At 35.8% G+C, this 24,710-nt stretch overlaps 1 protein-coding gene across 1 annotated transcript in view; it reads left to right on the top strand.

Moving 5' to 3' along the window:
• NEK10 (NIMA related kinase 10) overlaps positions 1-24,710 on the top strand; it is a gene marked incomplete at both ends in the record, with an annotated part of 98,881 nt that overhangs the window by 51,443 nt on the left and 22,728 nt on the right. The window contains 4 exon segments of the mRNA XM_082302501.1: positions 1,321-1,534; positions 11,933-12,107; positions 12,195-12,281; positions 23,917-24,017. Of these exon segments, the coding sequence (XP_082158627.1) occupies positions 1,321-1,534; positions 11,933-12,107; positions 12,195-12,281; positions 23,917-24,017 (577 nt within the window).

The raw sequence follows: 24,710 nt of genomic DNA, 5'->3' as shown, positions 1-24,710 counted from the left end.
GGTTGCTGTAAGATCAAGAGGCTGCCGTTGATCTTCACATCCCTGCCTCTTTCTTCCTTGTCTGAGAGCAACGGGTCTGGCAGAATACCTTTCAGCTCCATCAAGAAATTGTCATCTGCAGATTCCAGAAATCTCCTGATTGCTGCACTCAGCCATATTACCCCATCAACAGATATCAGGGTGATTAATAGACCCCAATAAGTGTCTGGAATCATGAAGCTTCCTTCATCTGTCCAACAAAGGCTTCATTGACTTTCTCTCTGGTTTTGTATGGTTTATAGCAGTCATCTATCACAATGTCACCCATGTTGGTCTGCTCCTCTGATCCTCACTGATAAGCTTTTGACTACATGTCAGGAGTCAGACTGCAGCCTGACTTTAGCCTTTCCTCCTCAGTGATAAATACCTAATTAGGTATGTCCCCTGTCCTTCACATTTGACCCCAGTGCACTGTGGTCCCTTTCAGTGTGTTCGGAGTTGGCCCTAATAATGTTATTTGTGCCCACACAAATGAGCAACAAGAAGTAATAGCCCAAGGGTTAGGATGAGTCTTGGTAGTATCTCCACAATGTCCTGAATCAAAGCAACAGACATCACATTCATCAAATTGATCAAATAGATGGATGTCTCTGTTCCCTCAGCCTCAAATGACTGTCAGCTACTGCATCTTACCTGTGATGTGAACACTTGTTTCAGACTCACCTGGCTGTGATGTGTCCTCCATTAGGCTTTGTTCTTCCTCACCTGTTCCTAGGTCACTATACCTGTTCTGCAATTATTCCTCTGTAGTTAGAGGACAAGCCTTCCTTCCCTTGGCAGAAGTGAAAAGTCTTCAACCCACCTCCTCTTGAGAGCCTTCATTCACTGCTCCTTTGAGGGCAAGCTCTAGATATTCCTTTTTCCTTGCATTGTTTTGAGAGTGTTGTCTCTGTGAAGATCCTGACATTCTCCTGTAAATCCTCCTTCACATCTGCTTTATTCAATGGTGCAGTGCCTTTGACCAGAGCACAGTCCCCACAAGGGAGGCCATGTCTCCCCCATCCCAGGAAAAGGCCCCAGGCACTCCTTAGTGTGTCTTGGATATCACAGCTGCAGCCCCCAGTAGCAGTTCTGTCTGGGTCAGTGTCAAGGATAATTGTTCCAGTGGGTGCTGGACACTGTGCCATGGTGTGTCAATACCAAGGCTGTCCAGCATCAAGCTGTCCCAGGCAGGATGAGTGAGCGGTGCTGGCTGGCATAACTTCATAAATACCAGGGCAGGAATGCAATGGTGGAAAAGGTTTTTTAGGAACAAGTAAGTAGAGAATGTTCTTTCTGTAGCTGCTTGACTCCTGATAAAGAGGCATGTCCACATGTAGTGGAGGTCATCTCACTGCTGTCTGATGTGATGATGAAATGCCTGGATGTTTTATGTACCTCTCATCTCATGTTGGAGAAGAAACTGGATCAGCAGAAGGGACAAACCCAGTGGTACTTCATGGAGGCTAATCGAAATGCAGTGACCTATCACTATCAGCTCTCCATTTTATCACAAGTAAGTACATGTATTAGGCTTATTTTTTGTTATCATTGTTTGCCATATCTGAGAAAATAAGGTGCAACAAAGCAGAAAATAAATCAAAATGAAAAGATCCACCCTCCTGTAACATTATTCCATGCAGGCTTTTAAATTTATTTTTAACGAGGTATTCATTAATTTTTTTTGGACATTCTTATGCAGGAAAAATGACAGTATCTTAAAACCCAATGTCATTCTGTATTGGAAAATGGCATTGTTATGGAGGTTCTTACAGCTTTGATAATATCTGATAGCATTTAATTATTACTACACACTTGTGAATGGTTTGTGAATAGGAGAATATACGCTTGATTAGGGTGATAATCTTGTGTATGATTCATAAACAGTGACACCTAGAAAATGGAACCTACATGAATAAAATTTTTAATTACAGATTGCAAAATACAGACCAGTGATGCTGATAAAATATTTGCTCATGCTTTCTAGCTCTCTGATACAGTTTTGCAGAAATACTTCTTACAGTTCTTTCATTTGCTTCAGTCTGTGTTTTAAGCACCTTTCATGAAGTACATTAGTATTTTACATAATAAACCAAACTCATATATGATCTCAGAGAATTTATTTTAAAAATACAGGGACAATGTTTCTGTGTAGCAAAAATGTCCTTTGAAAATTGTTATGATAATTGGAAAATAAAGTTATAATTTACACAGCCACTCTTGTCTGTTCAGATATTGCATCTCTTAGATTCCTGTTATCAGGGCCCAGCAGTTTGTACTGAAGAACCTCTGTGCAGGAAAAAGGTTTTTTAGAACACTTGGTCCCAAACATGCTAGTCTTCACCTTTCAGACATAACACTTGTATAAATAGTTAATTTTTTTCAGTAGTTTTCTTACCTAGCAGTCTAAGATCATTATTTATATTATGCCATTTTTTCAGTAAAAAGAATGCCAAACCTTCCAGCAAACTGTAACAAACCACTGCCTTTTGAAATGTAAGAGGTATTGGGATGAAAGAAGGATACAGAGTAGGATTTGTAACTTACAACACTATAAACAATTTTTTCCATGTTTTTTTAATTTAAATTTTCTTAACTTAAAGCTTTGGAAGCTTGTTGTATGTCACTATTTTTTTTGTATCTTGATATAGTCATTCTCTTGCCTAACTGTGATGAAATTTGCAAAAAAATGTGCTGTAGATGGAAAGATGCTAGATTAGGGATTTTGATTCAGTTATCGTGTCTTTGAGAGAAGAGTACCCTATCCAGATATTTGTGAGATATGACTGAACTGATAGTTCTACATAGAAGTTAGAATACTTGTGTTTTGTATAAGTACTTGGAAAATACACCTATCTACAAAACTGCCTGTGTATTTTGGGTGGTAATGGCTAGTTTTCTCAAGGAAGAAACACTGCAATTCTAGTTCCACTCCAATAGATATTTTATTATGCATATTAAAGGAACAAGAGGTTCTGACAAAGATCCAGAACACTGAAGAAATGGAGAGGAATAAGACTTAGTAATGAGAAGTGGGAGACCTAACTTTGCAAATTGTTGTAAATAAGAATAAATCAGGCTAGGATCTTTCAAATTTCAGAGGCATGTTACAGGGCTTAAAAACAGGAGCCATGTTGTTTCATTCTTCCTGGTGTTTATGGAAACTTTATAAAGTGGAAGGATTTCTAATAAAGAGAATAATTATTACTGAAAAGTTTGCCTTTTGAAAAAAAAAAGGCAATGTTCTGACTAAAAGTGCTTGGAAGAATTTCAAGCAGCTGCTCCTGAAATAAAAAGCTCTGTGAGATATAGACAGCCTAATTCATCTTAGTCAAGGCCCCAGCAATTCCATACCCAAGTAATTTGTCATTTTTCCATAGTGTCAGAGAATTCAGTGTTTCTGCCATGTAGTTCGATGTTTTGTTGAAGCCAGCTAGCTTATACTTTGCTTTTTCTACTAAAATGTGCTTATGGCCTCCTTTTTCATCCCAGTTGTGTCATACTGTGAATGTTTCTGGAATAAGGACTGTACTCTGTCCTTGTTTATGGAACTAAAGAACAGAGATCTTTTGGAGACAGAGTGAAATTTGTTTTATAAGTAGTTTAAGACTAGTTTGGAAGCTGTTAAATAGGCAGTTGAAAGGCAGGTCAGTAGATGATGAAGTATAGTTAGCTTGTGTGGTACATATAGCATAAAATCCATGCTTGAAAATATTCCTAGTAAAAAGAATCGTCAGCAGCTCCCCCCACAAATTCTTATATTTGCTAGTTTTCCATAGAAAGTGTTGTTTATGTTAGAATAGAAGCAGATGTAGGGGTGGCAGCTGTTTGATAGAATTAGTGTGTTCAGTTCTGAAAGGTTAAGGTTGCTGACATAACACATGGTACAGAGGACCCAAACGAGTAACTAAAATGGCAGTAATTCTCTCTCACATTGCACCTTTCATTTCAACGTGATCAATATTTTATTTTCATGCTCTAGGTAGGAAGAGGTGGAGAGGAAAAAGGTAGTTTGTGTAAGGTCACCAAACAGAACAGTGTCAAAGTTAAGTTTTCTGTGTTCCAAGGCAAACATGAGTCTCAAAACAGTAGTTTATCTAACTAATAAACTATCTTTCTAATATTTTCCTTTGAAGAGATGAGCGTGTAGCCAAACAATAATTTGATTGCTTTTTTGAAGTATATAAATTTGAAAAAAGTATTTTGTCTGTTTAGAAAGCAGTGAAAATAAGTCACTTCTATTACTTTGGAAATATGTGTTTTATTACATGGGCATCATCCATTATTGTTTCCTTTACTGCATATGTCCTGAAATATTTTAAACTTTTTTCTCATTGCCACATTTTTTAATGTAAAATATAAATATACCTAAAACAGTATAGAATTATGAATATTCAGTTCAGTCTTGTCTTTTGAATGTGGTAGAGAACAACATAAATTTTATAATTGGAGTCCATCAGCTAAAAAAATATAACAAATTATGAGCCATTTGTACCTTCTGCTGCTCTCAGAGAATATATCAAAAATGGGCAGACATGGTAGACTACCTGGATGGTCAGAACACCTTCCTTTTCTCAGTTTCTGTAGTTCTGATCTGTGCATATGGCACATATATTCTGTCACATTCTTTCTCTATGCCTCTCTGTGTTCTTTGGGAATTGAAGCTTATTTTCATTTTTGTATCAATAATGTCACTAGAATACACATTCCATTTTTAAATTTAGTATGCAAATCCATGTATTCAGATCAAGTTCCCAGCTACACAGAGTAATGGGAGACTACGATGCTTAGACAATGGGAAAAATAGGTCCAACCTTTTTTTCTGAGTGTAGTCTGATCTGTGGAGTGGCTCCCCATTCCATGTTAGTCAGGGCTAATTGGAGTCAAAAGTCATTAACAGTGCTTGGTCCGAGCTGGTTCATTTAGGTTGCCCTTAGCTGAGTGCTTTGACCTAGTGTTCAAATGCATGAGAACACTCATTAGCAAGGCTGCTCTCTGCGTTCTCCTGTTTTCGCACTTGAACTGGTCTTTCCCTAACCCAGCATGCTGGAGAGATGGCATATAGACCACAGCGAGTCATCTTCCATCCAGATAGAATTTTTAGCTGCAGGTCCACACTGGCCCTCCCAGGCTAGTTCTGTAAGTATCAAGGTATTGTGCTACTGGACTAGGTTGCTGCTGCTGGAAAACATACTCTGATTATTCTTCTTGCAGGCAGCTTGGCTACAGCCTGTGCTAGGAAATCTGCTTCTCTCTCCTGCACAAGCTGTTCAACTATTTGTTGGCTGAAAATAGTAAAAGAAGCAGTGTAGCTGTTTTCAAACTATATCTAAACCACTAAATTTAAACTAAAGAACCTGACCAAACCTGAAATAGCTGATGCAGTTTCCTGGTGTATCTGTGGCATAAACCTTCATACTCCACCTCTAGATGATTGGCTTGATTGTACTTTGTCTTTTCTGTATTGGTTTAGAAACATGAATGATGTATCTAAACTTTCAAGAAACATTGGGATTTCTTTTTATGTCCCTTCTGTCACAAAGACCCTAATGTAAATAATTGTGAAGCACTTTGTGCTAATATCTGTAAATAGAGCATGTTACTGTTCTCACTCTTCTTCACCCACAGGAAGGGATTATCTTTATCGCAGTTGTTTTCTTCATCCCCAGGAACGTGTGGCCAAAGGGGGAAGGATTAAAGATCATGGCTGAAGAAACCATACATTTGTAACCCTGCAGGGTACTGGCAATTCTTGTAATTCAAAGCAGCTGTTCCTTTCCTCCAATTTTTAGAAGAGATGAGGATCACAGCTGTATGAAAGACAAAGAAACACAATATAATCTAACTGCTTTTTCACCCAGTCATTTCCCCCATGACCAAATTCAGTTCTGCTCTGCTGGCAATTGTTGTGCTAATAATCATGTTAGTTTCTAAGCATCACCACATGCATTACAAAGTAGTACTTAATTAGCAATTCGATTTGAATTAATCAAGTTTTTTTGTTAACTCAGAAAAAGACATAAAGATTGGATTAATGTTCATTTTAATTTCCTTTTCCTTTGTGTTTAGAAATAGATTTTGTGCCATTCGGTGCATAAAAGATTTTCTTTCTTAGAACAACTGTGTATGTATGCGGCAATTGTTTTAGTATTGGTTAAAGCAGTGAGTATGCTTGGGTTTAAAACACTTACCATGCAACAGGTTATTAATATTTCAGAAATATATTCCAGTAATTATGCTAGGCTAGAATTTTAAAATATTTTTCTTAAAATTATCATTAAAATTTATTAGAGTTTTATATAAAAGTATGGATGATCGTAACTGTGCACTGCTGCATACATATCCCTTTGGAAATGAGAGAGGACTCAGGAATGTCGTGAAGACTTAGCATTCCACAAATTGTTTTCTTATTCTTCTGCCTTTGGCTCCATTGATTTTTTTTTTTTTTCTGACACCTTTCTCTTCTGCTGTTTATGTAGCAGGTACTAGAATGTGTGTCTAAATGTTAAAAATGTTGGTGTGATAAAAAGAAAGTAACCATTTTACATTTTTACTGTTAGTGTTCGGAGAGTAAAGTGACAATGCAAAAACTGTTTTGCAGGTATAATTTTTTTTAAGAGTTGCAGAATAGAAAATAGTCACCACAACCAAGTTAGTACCTGTGAAAATGTATTATGGAACTCTTAAGGACAAACCCATGACATGCTTATTTCAGCTTAATTTGTTAGTGCATCAAAAATTTTTAACAGCATTGCAGAATGTAAAGGAGGAAGAGTTGTCAGAGATTATCTTGTCCATTTCCAAGCCATAGAGTTACCTGTCGCTCCTGACAGATATTTGACCAGTCAGTCTTAAAAATGGCATGTTACAGAAACAGTTTGGAAACAGCAGAAATCCAAAAACTGTCTTTACCATCAGGAATCACATGTCTGATTGACTCTTTTTTTTTCCCGTATGAAGACCACATCTGCAGTTAGTCTGATGCTTGCAGAAAATTTTGTTCTTTGCTTGAAAGAGTATATACTTTATGTATGTCTGGTTTCCAGGAGATAGTAGATGGACATATGCTTGTGCATATATGGGAAGTGTATGATGCTTGAAATTTTCAGACCCAATCTTAAATGTCATATAAGGGTTCTGATAGCACTGAGTCCAGAATATCCCCAAAAACTGTTTGCTGAGCACATTCAAACCTGTTACATAGTGTATGAACACATTGTACTAGTTTGAAAACAAACTAGTGGGAAATACCAAGTCAGAATAACAATTTAATAGGGAAATAAAAGGAGGGGGGAAGAAAAAAAATAAAAGCGGATAACACCGGGTTAAACTGACAGAGTTAGGATACAACCTGGCACCCTGTTAGTCAGGGTGGTGGTAGCAGTCTGGTAGAATGGTGGCTGCAGTCCTCCCGAAGTGGCGATCCTGTAGAAAAAGAAGGGTCTGCTCCTCCTCAGGAGGTCCAGTGGTGGCTGTGTAGCTCCTGTCCTCTGGAAACCCAGGGGGAAGGTTGTCTCTGGTGTTCAGTCTCAGATTATATCCAGGATGGAATGCTTGGTTCCTCCCTCTGGGTGGAGCATCTCACAATGGGGTAATGAGTCATGAGGCCAGGTGTTGATTGGGCTCATTAACAGAAGATGGTCCAGAGGGAGTTATCTATGAGTCATGGGGCAGGACAATGATGGGCCATTAACAGCAAGATAGTCTGGGGGGAGGAGGCAAGGAAACACTGCCCCACCTGGTTTCAACAGCTCCTGAGGATGGTAATGGAATACACTGCAACCCAGGACACACGTATTTCTCTTTGCAGGATCCCAGATAGATGCAATAGTTAAACAATTAATTACTGAAAATTTCCTCCCCACAGTGGAAATAGGTAAAAGTTTTATTTTTTCTCTAATTTGTTGTATCCCCACCCTGTGGCTTTTTCTTTTCTTTTTTTAGATTTACTTTTAGCTGAATAATAAAAAATCTGGAGACAGAGAAGGAAAGAAATGAGAATAATCAGACATCTACAGAACATGACTTAAAACATGATTTTAACATGACTTGACATGATTTTAAGTGTAGTGTTCAAAACTGGACCTAGTTACTCCAACTGAGAATCTTACTGGTACCAAGTAGAAACAATACACAAATCTTCAGAATTATTCTCTCCTTTATATATCCAGTTTCATGTCTACCTTTTCATAACAGCATGGTATTGTAGTGTCATATTCTGTTTCTGATCCAGCAAAATCCCTATATATTTTGCTGCAGAGCTTCTGTCACCTGTCCCTCCCTAGTCTGTGCATTTGTATGGCTGTTTCTCCTTGCTTATAGAACTTGGCATTTTCCCTATTTAAACTTCATCAGTTCTTTTAGTTTGCCCAGTTTCTCACAACCTTCTTTGACACCAATTGTCACTTTCATTGACACAACTCTGTGTTTGATGCATATGCTGCAGTATGATATATGATGTGAATGTATCACAGCCTGGGCACCTTTAATAGGCACTCTATCTACCCATTATGCAGATTATCATTGTAATTCAGTGACAACATTGAGTGGTTTTGCAACAAGGTCAAAAAGGAGCCTGATAAATTGTGCTTGCTACCCATTTTCAGTTTAAGAAACACTTAAAGCAGTTACCAAGTTGAGTACAATTTTTATGGTCGATTACTCAGCCAACTGATCGTGACTTTGTCTAGGTTACACTTCTCTAGCTTTCTTTTAAGATGTCATGAAAAAAATTGTCAAAAGCCTTACTTAAACCTACATATGTAACATCTACCTCTTCCTAATGCACAAGAGATGTTACCCCCTTACTGAAAAAGATATATTGGTTTAGCCTGTTTTTTTTCCCTGACAATTAATTTCATGTTAGTTATTACTTATTTTATTGGTAACTTTAGGGTTTTATGAACAGTTTAGCAGTGGAAATAGGTTGTCTTTTTTTTTTTTTTTTTAATAGAAATTCAATTGACTAGCATAATGGTATAATTGTAAATGTCTCAAATAAAGAAGATTAATTAAACACTGTTTGCAAATGCCACAAGAGAGCTCTATATTTCATGAAGACAGAAAAGTTAATTCTTTTGGACAGCAGTATAACAAAACAGAGCTAAACAAAAGATCAGTATCTTTATTTTATTTAAGCCTTCTTTTTTTTCTAGAGACTTTTAGATTCCTATTGGAACTCAAACCCAACAATTTAGGTTTTGCTTTTCCAAAAACAAAGTATATCTCAATTTTACAGTATTGATGGTTACCAATGAAGAGATAGACAGTGAGAGTGTACAGGATATGACTGAAGACAGAAGTAGTTTTCTTCGTGGCTGGGACACAAATTTCCAGGGTGCTTTTGCTCATTAATAAAGGTAGATGAATGTTGGAAAAAAATGTTAATTGGTTCATAATTTGAACATTTTTGGTAGGGGGACTTCTGCCGTTATCTTTCCTTTTGAACTTTGTTTTTTATACAAGAAGGCAGAATTTGTTTTAACAATCAGTCTGAAGAATGGGGAAACTGAGGTACTACTTTATAAGGATAATGTGAAAATAAACTGGATCAGCTGATGGAGACTTCAGAAAGATTTGTAAATTACTGGACTCTAGAATCAAGTGTAGGTATGAGCACAGTTCAAATGAATAAATATCAACCTAACTCCTTTTTAAATGTTTGAGATATTTTGAATATTCCGGTTTCATAGATTTCTTTGGAAGGTAAGTATCTGTTTTTCTCCTTATCTGAAAGAAATCTCTCTGAGACTTCAAGGCATATGAAAATGATTGTTTCAATGTGTTGGAGAGCACTTTTCTCCATGATCTTTTCACAAAATTATGTTCTTTATATCCTTATGTCCTTAGGTAGGTCCTTTTGGTTCCTCTCCTATGGTGAGCAAAAGTGACATTGAACTTGAATCCCAGCCTCTTCTAGTCAGGGTACTTTTGTTCTTCTAAATCAGCCAGTTGTCCTACTCAAAAGAGAAAAAACAGTATATAATATTGCTTTTGAAAATTATTAGCTATTTTTTAGGTGGAGTAAAGCATGTCACAGAAAATATATTCATTACTCTCAGATTAGTAATGAAATACTGTAGTTTTCTATGTTCAGCTATTATGTAAATGGACCAGGCTTTATTTATGGACAGATTATAGCTTTACAGTTTATATAACTGCTTTAACGCTCTAGGATATGTTTCACTGATCTTTGAACAGTTTCTATAGCAGGCCTGCCGATTATTTTAGCGTGAGGTTTATGGAGTTCAGTTCAGACATTTCCAACAGGTTTCCTTTCTTGATGGGCAGTGAGATCTGGCACCAGTTGGTATCAGGTCTCTTTTTGATCTTTTTTTTTTCCCCATCAGCTTCACCTGATTTACAAGTTGTTGTTAACAAGTAGTCTTTTGAGTATGAGGTTCAATACTGAAAATGTTGAAAGGTTTAAGTTTGAAATGTCCATGCAGTTTGACCTGTCTCTCTCTTTACTTTGATTCCTTTGATGGGGAACAAGTGAACTGGTTCTCTTCAGTAACTGTGCACTGACTGTTCAGGGCACAAGAAGTGTGTTCATGTGTGCCAGGACTGGAGTGTTCTCTTAAAGTAAGTTTGAGAGTCATTGTTAGTGGTTTTCATGCCGTGCTACACTGCAGTCACTGCTATTGTGGTGTCTTGGACATAACCTCAGTCCAGTACTGAAGTATAAAATGACCTTTTCCCACCTGAATTTAAAGGGAAAATCTTGACAAGCCATCTCTTGTCTTGTTAAGTTATAGATTTGGGAATAGAACAAAGGATGGGGAAATAGTTGAAGCAGACCATTATGCAGGCAGTGGTCTGTGTAGTTAGTGCTCAGGGATGCAGTAAAGTTTCTGAGAAGAAAGGATTTCTAGTGCATTCACTCTGTTGTGTCCTGATAAAGTCAAAATACTTCATGGGAAAAACTTGGAAAGAATGTTAGATACAGGACAAATTGTCTTATACAGAATTGGTAAGAATATAAGTATTTAGGAATGTATTATCTCCTGAAATTACTTTAATATTAAAGATGCTAGTTTGTTTAATCTGATATATTTATATAATTTGTCTCTTTCCTCCTTTATCATGCTTTACTTTGACAAGAAAGAGTAAAAAGAAACATGAGTTTATTTACATGCAACAGAAATAACAGAAATAATAAGTGAAGATGTGGAACAATAAGAGATCATAAAAAGTCTTCCTTTAAAATATGTTCCATTTAAATAGAAGCAATAACTGGGATTTCTATTCTTTCCAGAAAAACTATAAACATCAACAGCAGCAGAGGCAGAATTTTATATTCATTAAGGAACCCTATGCTACAAACAAGATGCGACACTTAAATGTTACAGGCAAATAATTGATATTCCATGTTTTGATTTTCTTAGCTCTGCTTTGATAATGCCAGTCAGAATTTGGTCATTTCAGCCTTGATGTCTCTCTGGCATCGCATCACATCAAGCTGACTTCATATTTTACTGCTATCTTGACTGTTAATGCAGGTTTTGCATTGTCCAGAACTGGACTGCTGTTTGTTATCTAAGGTGGAAGAGAGCAAATCTACCAATGCTCATTCCTACCTTTGTCCAGTCTGTTATTTTCCTTTGTTCAGCGTTTGCTTCTGCTCTGTCATTTGTTTCATTTTTCTCACTTTCAGTGCTTGTTGTGAAAAGACTGTCATTAAGAACAAAACCGTATATGTAAAGGATAGAAATAAATTGTTTAGTTTCAGAGTTTGAAAGTCTTGCTCTAAATTTAGAATCAGTGACTGAACCAGGTACTGTGCAGTCCTGGACTAACAGCTAAGTCTAGTTTTATGTGTGTATGCACAAGTGACACTTCAATTTTTGGATTTTCTTGTGAGTGCTGGAAAAGGACAATATCCAACGTTTCTTTTTTGTTCTTTCTTGTCAGAAAAAATTACGAGAAGTTGAGTCTGGATAGTAGCAGCAGTGGAGCAGCCAGTTGCAAAAGTGAATTTTCAGACAATACTGACCTTCCAGTTGACAGTTGTCAGTCTGCACATGGAAAAGATGAGGAAAGAACATATGAAGCAATCCCAGTAGACGGTCACAGGACTATGGAGAAAGGTAGCCATTAGCAAAAGAAGCATCAGGGGTGCTATCATGCTGGTTAGAGGTGGGTTAAATCTTCTTTCCTTTCATTTTTATGTGCAGGTATTTTCTCTGAATTAGACAATGAGATGGGCATAGTGGACAACTCAAGCAGCTCCAGTTCAAGTAATTTGAAGGAGTCTGCTATTGGTAAGATTCTTTAAGAATGAAGTGCACATCACTTTCTAACAGTAAAACAGTTGTTTAGTCCAATATATGAGGGTATTTCATTATTTGTCGCAAGTTCACAATCTGTTGTGTTACCTAAGTAAAGAAAATAGCTCTGCCTCTGTGACAGCCCTGTCCAGTTTAACACATTTGGTATCACCAAGACTTTGTGTAGCCTTTCCCCACATTTTGCAGTAGCAGCTATGAAAGCTGAAATATTACTGGGCTCCTTGAAAAAGAAGGTGGTTTTAAATTTAAGCATAAGATGACTAATACTGATAAGAAACAGATGGAAGAGTGTGAAAAAGAAAGTTGAAAGAGGCAAGCTTTAGCTGTCTGGAAGAATTGACTGAATTGAATTGAGGGAATTGTGTGGATTTTAATTAGGGCAGAATTATGTGACAAAACACAGCATTAATTCTGCCTGTAGTTATTTATGGTAATCAAATAGGAAAGCACCTATTTGTTGTGTGTTATCTTAAGTAACAGCTTTTTGGGATTATATTTCCAATTTGAAAATCTAAAGAAAAAAAAGAAAACAAAAAACCCTAGCTCTAACCACTGAGTTACTTGCTAGATTGTGAGCCATCATGATTTACCTATTAAATGCAATGGGATTCTGATTAGAGAAAATCAAAGTGCATTTTATACTAGAAGAAAGTAGAGGTGGATGTTAGAGTTAAGCAAAATTTAGGATTTCCATTCATAAAATATGTGGGTAATATAAAATGTACTTTTAAAAGGTACAGGGAATGTAGTTGTCTGATTAACAAACATTATTGCTGCAAGGTCCCAGGCTTCAAAATACCTAGAATAACATTACTTTATCTGTTTGTAATCCTATTTGGTGGCTGGATTTTCTTTCCTGTTTTGGCCCAGGTACTGAAGAAATATGACCTCTTTTTATTGAAATGTCTAGCCATTATTGCAGGGCAAATAGATGATTTGATAGTTCAAATTCATTAAAATGACTTGCTAATTGTAACTGGATAGCCTGCCATTCTGAAGGCTGGAGGACCTGTGGCTAGCCAGCCCTGAGATTATTATCAAAGTTTCTTTAAAAGATAATAATTTTAAAAAGCACTTTTTTTTGGTCACTTTCTTGTGCTAAGGGAGTAACAGGGGAAGGCTACGGGATACAGGGAAGCCTTGAATAACAATGGGAAGGGACTGCATAGAATGAAGCCCTTAAGAAAAAGCAGCTTGCAGAGACAAGGCTCTATTTTGTGTTTATACTGAAGAATAACACATTGTGTATCTCACAGGAATGCAATTCTTTGTGGGCTAGTTCAGCATTGTAGGCAGAGATTTGAAGCCTTTTTGCAGTTTGTGACTTGCCACACCCAAAGCATTAGTGGTAATGATTTCCTTGTAGTTAATTGTTCTTTGTCAAGATTTAGACATTAACAAAATATCAGCTTTTCCTAATATTTCAGTATTACCGTGCCATATTGCGATAGTTTTAATTAAATATTTTAAGTGGAAAGATACAGTCAGTTCCTATCAGTCCCAGTAACTTTAATCAGCATTTTAAAAGTCATTATCTATTTTTCTCCCAGCACAGTCTAATTATTATATAGATACTTCAGGACTGTTTTTCAGAAAAACAACTCTGCAGTCTTACATTCTTAGATCACCTGTAGTTTCTACTTAATGCTGAGTTCAGTGTTATAGATCAGTTGTAAATAATGCTGGCAAATGTTTCGACTTTTCAGGGGTAAAGAAAAGATAGCTTTAAAAAAATAATTGTAAATTCAGGATAATTGGGTATTGCTTGAGATATGCTCCATTCATTAATAATAAGTGGCTAACAGAGTTTGAATTATCAGCAATGGTTTTGTCAAGCATGTCAGCATTACAGGGGAAAAATGTGACCAACTTTGATCCAGCTAACTTGGAAACTGCTAACGTGAAGATGAGGGTTTTAGTTTCAGGTATATTGATGGGGATCATGAAAGGATTTGTCTAATGGTGCTGTCATCACATCATTCTCAGAGAAAACGTGATCATTCTAATTTAAAGCTAGGGTGGTATTTTATAAAAAGGTGTGATATGCTGAGCTGTTCAGTAGCACAGAAGCTGGTATGGATTTGTCAGTGTAATAGGAGTAAGCTTTTTTTTATAGTCCGATATTGTCGTAATATTTTTAATGCTTTTGCATACTCAGTGTTTTTCAATTATGCTTTAAGAAAAGGATTATTCTTCTTAGACTAGACAATGTATTTCTACAAGACCAGCTCCTTTAACAACTCCCAAGATTGCCAAGTGCAGGGCATGTAGATTCTGGAATAGTTGTTCCTGGTACTTGAAATGATTAATCCTACAGGAACAAGATTCTGCTCATTTCGAAGCATAGAGGCAGCAATGACAGATGCATTTTTCTTTTCCTGAAGTCATTATAATTTCAAATTATAAAGATTGTCAGAGGATAAGGACATACTGAGTCAAAAATCTGTGAAGAGTGATGGGATGGTAACAGTTTATTAGTTGCACTTTTTTTCTTAGTTTAAAATTACAAGGTTCCCAACTTTACCTTAGCTTAGTCATATTAAAGGGTTCTTACTTGCATTTGGTTTACAGTGTAACCATACCTTCACTTCTGTTAGTAAAAGCAAATAGCAGGAAGATATGCAATATGTCTTAATGCATAGTAGTCCAGTAGAGCTAGTGTGTCAGTTGGGTGAGAGTTAAAAATTTACTCTTTGTCTGGGAATGCTCTTTTGGACAATATTTTTTATTTCCCTTAATCATGTTCATTTACACCACAATCAGGACGGTGTCCTAAATACACTGAAAGACAGTTCTGTGTTAAGCATGTTATTAGAAAACCCTGGTCCAAGGGCTTTATGTACTTGCCTTGTAAAGGGCAAGACTTCCTCCCAATAAAGAGGTAGCATGCAATAGATTCTTTTCTGAATTGCTCAGCCCTTTCGAGAGATTAAGAAGTCTCAAAACATAGTCCTGTTGCTCTGCTGTATCTTGCTTAAAAGTTTTTCTCTAACTTCATAATTTAATTTATGTTTCCACTATTTGGAGGAATCTCTACACTTATATATCTTGTGACCAATGAGCAAAGACATTGATATTCAGGATTCCTTTCCTGAATTTCTGCAACCCAATAGTATTCAAAGTTACCATGTAATGAAGACACCACAGATCTGCCTGAACAATATTCTAGTGATGTTAACTCTAAAAGGGTCTCCTACATCTTTCTTTGAGAAATGCAACTGGTTTGCACAGTGCCAGGACTTGAGTCTTGTGCAGGTAATGCTTTTATCCAGTTGAATAATTGGGGATTTCTAGAACTAGGATCCTCTCAAAAGAGGAACTCTGCATCTAATATGTAGCAAGAGATTTGGCTCATCATTTAGGTCATGAGTTTAGGTCATCACTTAGCTCCAAATTTAACTACTTTTGAGGACAGCAGCAAACACTGTATGAAATAAACCCCCACTCAGTAATGTCATTTGTTTTCTGGAGCCCGTAATTTGGGCTACATTGTAGGCAGCTACCTTATATCTTGAAAGTTCTGTGGTCACAAAGCTGAGCCTTCTTTTTTTTTTTTTTTTTTTTTTTTAATTCAGACTGGTTGTATTTGATGGATTTGGTGATTTGAGATGACATTTCTTCTTTAGTAAGATGACTAGATAGTTTGGTAAGCTTTTGGAATAAGATTGTCTGACATCTGCTATATATGGTTTTCTGGTTTCAGATTGTGACGAGAAAGTTAGGGAATTTCTTGAAAATTATTATTGCACCAAGAAACCCATCATTTGCAGAATGGACTGTCTGTGAAGAACTTTGGAGGTCTTAGTGTTTTGTAGGTTTACTTTTCCTGAGTTATCTAAGATTCAGATTTCTCTTGAGACCTCGGGCTAATGGGATTTTGTTGAAGACATCAGCCAAGACCTGGTTTTCCTGTATGATGCCTGAGTTAAGTTCAAAATATGTTTATGTCAACTTCTGTTGCTGTACATGGAGTCACTGCTAGCAAGAAAAAAAACTTTGGTGTTTGCTCTGCAAAACAGCTTAATTAACCTGGTTGGGATTGTCCATTCCAGTGTACAGTGATTTAAAGGGCAGCTTACTAAGAGTATTTTGAATAAATAAAGGTATTTTAACCTTTCTCCTAAAAAGATCATTGAGCTGTCATCCAAAAAACCACTCCCTTTGCTTCCATTTCATTAAAGGACATGTATTGAAGTTTTCTGCTAATACAACATTTTGATTAAATTTTCCTGCCAGTCTGATCAAACTTGGAAAGGTTTTCAGAGATTTTTGGTTTTTTAGATACCATTGAAGTGAAAGTTAAAGCCAAAGCAAAAGTTACTATCTTCTCAGGTTTTTCTGATCTCATATCATGTTATGAGCTCTTTCCTTGAAATTGCCTGTTTAGGTGCCTGCAAGAGCAGAACACTAAACTTCATATTAAAATCTTTTTGTATGATTTTTACTGATGTCAGTGCACATTAAGAATTTAAAGTCTTAGAAGTTGCTCTAATTACATCAGCTGTTAAAGACCAAAGTAGCAGTCAGGGAAATTCTTTATGCCTCATTTGATACATTTTTTTTATGTCCTCAAGGAATCTTCATAGAGCTATTCAAAACAGGGAGGCTGATGAGAATTAAAAGTTTTGGTTTTTGTGAGTCTTTCACATTCTAACAAGAGTGGGCACAAAACAGGAAAGAGATGGAGGGTTTGTATTTCATTTTCCTTGAGATCATCTTGAGCTGAAAAATGCCCCGTTGCAAGGCATTTGAACAAAACATATTGCCTTGCTCTTCCTATCCATGTCAAAGGAGTAGCCATGGTAAAAGGAAATGTGGTCCAGGTAGCCGTGAGCTGGACATCAGGATACACTATGTGCTCCGTGATTTATGTAAGTTAACTTGCCCACACATCAGTGCTGTTTCTTACTCTCTGTCTGGCTTTGTATGATTAGCATAACTCATACACAGAAGACTAGGGATTATCAATAAAGTCATTAGTGTTCCCTAAGTGTGTGGATACATGTGTGAGTGTGTTTGTTACCATGATTTTTACGTTTGAATCTCCTTGTGTTTAGTTATTAAGTAAATTATTTTCCTGTGTTTTCATAGTGAGTAATATAATGAGACTCCTCTCTCAGATCTAGCTGCTCAGTGGGTCTAAAGGATGTTTGCTATTGTTTACTGGTTTTCTTCATCGTGATTTCTTTGGGGTTTTGGTTTCTAGCATTGATAAGTATTTTCCTAACTTTAGCATGTGAATCAGAAAATATTGCATCTCTGCCGTGTACAGTGAGTGGTGAGACAGACTCTTTGGTGTGAAGTATCATGCACTTGTAAATACACTCATAAGATGGCAGATTAGCAAGTCAAATGTGGTGAGTCATCAAACTGATCAAGCAAATTTGGATATGAGCCCTTTACTGATAAGAGACCATTTATTCGAAACAGCCAAAGGGTATAGTATTTCAAACCCAATTTTGTGTATGAATACTTGGAAAGGGGATGGTTTTTTTATAAAATTCTAGCCAACAGCGGTGTTCACACTTAGCCAAGTGGCTTTTGTTACAGATTTTCTTGCATATATTCACATGATATATTATGATATTTGTTGTGACAGAGTGTCGGAGGTTGTAACTCAAAATCCTTACCCCAAAGCAGCATGATTCACATTCACTCAGAGCTTCTACTTTTGTATTTGTGTTATTGTGTCTGCATCCTAAGCAGGTAAAATATCTGCTCCCTGAATAGGAGCAATAATATTTTTCATTTCCTTCACTTTATAGGCAGTGGGCACTCTCTTTTTCTATTTTTCTGTCTCATTAGCAAAGTTAATTGAAGAACTTTTGCTTCTATGAGGGCCTAGTGTATTTGCTATTATGTAATTCAGCTGCTCTTATCAAATAGTCTTTTGTGCTAGCTACCACAGAATTTTGGTATCTGTTTTGATAAAGCATCAGCAAGGAGTAAAATATTGTTTCTTTTTCTTTCATTCTCTCTCTCTGTGTCTTCTTTTTAAGGAGACAGATTTGGCCTAAAGATGTATAATTTCTTTTGGTTTTAAAGTGAACTCAGTCTGACAGATGAAAGCCTCCTTCAGGATTTTTTTTCAAATTCAGAGGATCTCAGAAAAGTAGGAAAAACATTTCAGAGTCCAACACAAAAGTATGTTTGAACATGAAAAGATTGAAGACTCCCAGAAATATTTGCTCTACAGTTGCTCTAGAACTGATATAACTGCTGTAACAAGACCAACAATGGGAAAACTACTTTAAGTTTGACATAAAATCTTTTTTTTCTTATCTGGTGTTTGAGTGATTAGATGCCTCTGTTTTTGTTTAGTGATGATGTTTTTGATGTTACTAGTGTGGAAAAAAATCTCATGTAGACAAAGATGCAGGTGTTTTATTAAAATACATTAATTGTAAAAAAAAAAATTGTAAGCATATCCTAATCTTGCTACTCAGACTTTCAGTTAGCAGAATTATCTTTTCATTAAACATACACTCAATCAAAATGAGATACCAGCGTGGTCTCAAATTACCATGAAAAGAATGGTTTTACAGGAGTGATTTAAGACAAATGCTTAAGACTAGTATTTGCTTTAAGGCAATGCTTTCCAAGTACCTAAATAATAGATATCATCAAACATTACCTTTCCTTCTACGAATTTTTTGGCAGTATGCAATAAATTATTTCAATGTTTGCATTCAGTTTCATTGCTGATTAGATGTTGGACCAATAACTGGTCATACTGCTGTCTTCAAGGTCTTGACTTCAGTAGGATTATTTAGGAAGTAAGGTATTGCATGTGTTATTGCATATAGATGCTAATGGAATGCTAGCTAATGGAATGGTGACAGTAAAACTGGTGGACCATCAAAGGTCCTCTGAGAAAGTGAGCAAATATTTTATCTCTTTATCCAAACTAGAGACAATGTTGCAGCTACAGTGGTAGCAGTAACTGTAAGAATTTAATGCAAATCCAGGTACATATTCTGTGGACATCTAGCCAGCATATGTTGTTACTTTCTGTGAAATTCTGAAATTGTTTATTAAAATACTGTGTGGGGATGAGATTGTAGTTATGATTAAAGAAATTCTTTGATACATCAAACAGCAACTTGACAGTCAACTGGGGGTTTGGAGTTTGTTTAAGGCTGTTTTCTAAAAGTTATTTTAATACCATGTCTGGGAATTAACATGCATGTTTTTTTTGTTTTTTGTTTTTTTTTTTTTTTTTTAACAGAAGATAATATTTATGTGTTTGTTTCAGGTATAATTAAATGAAGTTTTAAGGTAGCTGTGATTTGTGATTTTAATATAAATTATATAATTGATCACTGTTACGATCAATTCCAGTTGGTTGTTTCACAGTGGAACAGTTCTGCAATTGCCTTTGTGAAACATGTCCTTGGTTACCTTTACAGCTTCATTTTATCTCAGCCTATGGCACTTAGTCTGCTTCAGGATATTGTTAGAGGGTGTTTGCACACAAAAGCTTTACATGCTTGCTACTTAAGCTTAAACTGTATTAGTTAACCAAATTCTGGTTTTGTGTTTTTAAGCAGGTGTTTTTCTATAGAAAAATGTGCTTATGTATTTGATAGTGTATATTGTAGTAGTGTTGTGATGTAGAATCTTGTCCCTTTGAACTCTAGATCGTCTGTATAAACACAGACACCCATTTCTTGGATTTGGAGACCTCATTTCCTTCAAAAGGAAACAAACAGAAGCAGAATATGTCACACCATCCCTCTTCTAAAGGTCTTCCTTTTTCTTCTGTTCTTCAGTAATGCATCAAACACATTCTTGACCATTATTTTTTCTGATGTCTTTGGCACCACCCTTATTCACAAATTCTGTTAATTGTTTCTTTATTTCTGCTTTTCTCTTATACCTGGAAAAAACTCTCAAAATCACTCTTGGCTGCATCTGCCTCCTGAACAATTTTTTCGTTTTACCTTTGACATAGCTAGGTAAGTATTTATAATGATAGCATTGATTCTTTTCCTGTGTTTCTTCACAGACCCTGTTTGATTCAAATGAAGTATTTTATTTTTGCTTTCAGAATGGTTCCTAGCATAACATCATCCAGTTTATCACTTCCTAGCCTTACATCTTTAGTCCCGTTGCAGTCAGTAATGGCAACCTCCTCATGCTTGAGCATTGAAGAAAGCACGTTTTCTTTCTCTTTGTAGAAATTCGCTACTATACTATACTATACTATACATTGCCCCTCACATAATCATTAGTGAAACTATTTCCTTGTCCTTGTAACTACTCCTTGAAACTGTAGCTTTCCCTACTGCCACAAAAATAGATACAAATTCTTTCCATATTGGGCTATCGTGGCTGCCATCCATCAGGACATTATGTTAGTTCTTTCAATTCCCCAGTGTCTGTACCCATTTGTTATTGCTTATCTCAGCTAGTGAAATTTGTAGGCTGGGAAAGTATTTGTCTGGAGTTTAGAGAAGGATCTAGCATTGAAACATGTAGACCTGTGTTTCTGACATAGAGATATTGCTATCCTGGTGATAAAAAATCAATTTTTTCCCCACTTTACTAGTACTGAACAGGGCAAGAAACTTTTATTTAGTAGAAGTCATCCTATTTTGGACATGCAGAGTAAATCAGCCTTTATGTGACTTACAAATGCACAGTTGTAAACTGGTGAATTTGGACATATTTCCTTTAGAGGAAACATGAGAAGGAGTCAGGGAATACTGATATTTTCTCTACAGTTGTTGATGCCAAACATAATTAAAACTTTTTTCTTTTTTTTTTTTTTTTTGTAATGATAGAGATTATGTTGATGGTTCTGGATCAAGACTGTGACCAGGTAATTTTGTGCTTGCAAGAAATTCAAACTTTAACTTAAATTAAACCAAACAATTTCCAAGTTTTTGAACATTATCACATTATTCTCCTGTTGCATATAGAGTGTTTCCTCTTTATTTCTTCATCTTTAAAGCCTATTGATCTGCTTTTGAGAGTACTTTCATTCACCCGCAGGTTCTGCACTAAGAAAATAGTGTTTGTGATGAGGTGGCAATCTCATAGGAACAGCTCTTTGCATGTTTTTATCTAATAGTTGTACTTTAAATGTTAGAAAAAGAGGTAATTACATTTTACATACAAATATGTTATCTGAAATACCATTAAGGTACTTCTTAAAAATATGAATTCCGATAGTAAACCAGTAAGATCTCATGTTAATGGTCATTATCCTGGCTGAACTTGGGCTGAATGCAATTGAAATTTCTCCTGTGAAATGAATATTTCATGGAGCCCTTGTAAATTATCATGTATTTATACATCATGATTGATGAAACAAGTTTTCCATTTGAAGTACTTTTCTTTATTATTGAGAAGCTTCACATACTGTAAGCTGCTAAGCTGTGGTTCCAGAATGCATATTGTCTGAATAAAATAATATTTGAAATAAAATTATTTTGATCAGTTGAGCTATTGATCTTCACAAAAGGGTACTTATTGTCTGTACTAAGTTCTGTTTTACAGCTTTTAATATAAACGTTGTATTAAGAATTTTAATTATGCAGTATGAATCCAAATTTGATGTCAGCTTTCTGTAGTTTCGGTGCTGTTTACTGAAGAGTGCCATCATAATAACAGCATGGTTTAAACTCACTATCCAACCATAATGTCTGAGAGTTATAACAATCTACAGGCAAATACTTCAGCCTTTGTTGATATTTTCAATTCTGTGAGTAATTTGAGTAAATGCATTATCTTTTGTCAGTGATGTTTTCCTTTTGGATAAAACTCTAAAAAGCTTTGGTTGTCTTCAGCAGCCTGTTCACACATGTGTGCCCTCATCCTCCACATAATGCTGTACTTCTTCATTTAAAAAAAAACCCCAAACACGGAACTTGGAGTGGTCTGGAATGTGTGGACTTCATGGGAATTCCTAAAGTCTTTGAAGCACACAGACACTACAAGTAGATGTTAAATCTGGTCCTCCTAGACTTTTAAGTCACATTGTTGCTGTCATACTAGAAAAGAGAAAAAACTCTCTAAGCTGAATAACAGGGAAATCCAAATTATGTCCTTGCTGTTGTCATTCTAAACATATTTATATTCAGAGAAAAAAAAAAAAATCTGAAGACCTACAAAAGAAAAGGCCCTGATTTATTTACTTTCGGTTTGTAATACAAGCCACTGACAGGAAAAGAGAAGACAAATACCACAGAACAGGGAGCAGTGAAAAAGGTAAGATTTCAAAGAAGTAAAGGTTTTATGAGTGTCCTAACAAAACCTGAAGACTTCTAGCTTACAATGGCAAGACCACACTGTTTTTCGGGGCCTCGAATATAGAAGTATTGAAACAGTTGTCACCTTGAGCAGAAGAACCAACTTACCAATTCTTCTTTAAGTGACTCAAAGGAAATGCAAAGCTACTTCTCCTCTAACTGATTATTAAGAGAAGATTTAGGGAAAACATGCCAAACTGAATTTCACTTGACTTTCTCAAGGCATCCGCCAAAAGGCAGTGCAACAAAAAACCCCAGCAACAGCAATGATGTTATCTTCCTGATCCTACTAGAAATGTGTCTCCCTGTGGGAGAGAAGGATGTTTTCTGTATCACTCTATTTCTGTGAGAGCACTGTTCAGATCTGGATGGTCTTTAGACAGTACAACTTGTGAATATCTTTTTTCTTGTTAAAGTAGCCAGCACAGAAATTCATCAGCAAAAGAGTGGTAATAATTCTGTTGTGAACTAATTAATGTTGCTATTTGGATTTCATCACCCTCTCAGTAGAAGTTTTAATCTTGACACAAGATCACTTTGGAAAAAAAACCCAAAAGTTTCTATGGTTGTAAATTTGTACATAAGACTTAACGATCCTCAGGGTGTTTCTGTGAGAGTAAATGTTAGAATATAGATCTAAATTAGCCTCTGAAGTGTAGCTTGAGATAATTATATTTAAGAGAGGTACAGGGTTTCTGGCTGAAGTTCAATACGTGGGCCAAGGGCCTTTGCTTATCTTCCAGGTCTAATACTCAACTTGGAAAGAAAATTTTGTGAACTAATGTTCTTTAGTGATTTATAGCAGAAGTCTGGTGATAAGCTTTTATTTAATCTCTGGGCCTGACAATATGTATGACTTCAATACACAAGATTAAAAATCCTAAACAAGAATGGATTTACCTCATAGAAATGGCCCATATCAGACATGTTATTATAATTCTTAGGGTAGAATGACAATAAATTTCATAACATCAAAATATATAAAAAATAAATTTATGTTATTCTATGTAAAAAGAAAAAATCAGTTAAGAAATTTCTGTTGATCATATATTTATCCTTTTGAATAAATGTGACAAAATTTTAACAATTGTTAAGGTACATAATACTGCTTTTCTCATAGAGTAATTTAGTGATTCAGACAAAGGGATTTTCTTTTGAAACACATTATCACTTACATTGTCTAAATTTTTAGCGTTTTAGATTATCCTTTTCTTGTTCCCAGCATTACTGGGAAAATAAATCAGGCATTTCAACTTGGTATTTACATCTACAGGTTTTAAGCATTGTATGTTATTAATATACTAAGGCAACAAAATGAGCTGCCCTCCTGATTTTATTCTTGTCATCTACAGCATTGGCAGGAATTGCTGCATCACAAAGGAAGGTGCGTCAGATCAGTGACCCTGTTCAGCAGATTCTTATTCAGCTGCACAAAATTATCTTCCTCACTCAAGCATGCATTACTGTTGCTTCTGACATTCTGTACTTTTTAGTAATCTGCTTTTGTCAAAATGATGTTGCTGCAAAGTGCTGCTAATTTAGTTACTGTTCTTTAAAAACAACAGAACTTGACATTTTTGCAGATGGCAGGATGCTTTAAAAATATATCATTTAAATAAAGACTAACTTTGAATATTAGTATGTGGAGGATGGCAATAATTGAGTCATATGAAAAAAAAATCTGTGGCTCACCTCAGAAAAATTGATTGTACAGTAAAGTATTTTTACAACACTCTGTCATACCAGCAGTATGACTGCTTAAGGTGACAGTATCATGTACTGACATGGAGAGTACATAAAATGCTTTCCTCTGTATTAATAGTTTCTAAATAACTTTGTACTGATAATTAAAATATAATTTCATAGTCATATTTTCTTGGGAGTTTTAGTGCAATAGATGAAATCCTAAATATGTTCACTATTTTGAAATGTCAGATATTTTTCAAATTTAAGACTTGTTTTAAAATTAAGTTCAACTGCTCCATAGTGAGAGTTGAAGTTATTTCATGCTGATTCCAAAGCAAAAATGGAGCTGAGCTGATACAAAATCTACCTTGAACTCTCACCTAAAAATGTGATAGGAAATTCTTTATTCTGCAGAAAGATGGCTACCATGCAGCTATTTGCAATATTTGCTATTCTTAAA

The sequence above is a fragment of the Coloeus monedula genome (genome assembly GCF_965178545.1).
Source record: "Coloeus monedula genome assembly, chromosome: 1".
Lineage (NCBI taxonomy): Eukaryota > Metazoa > Chordata > Aves > Passeriformes > Corvidae > Coloeus > Coloeus monedula.
Note: the sequence above shows the minus strand (reverse complement) of the source record. Positions and strands in the feature narration are given on the sequence as shown.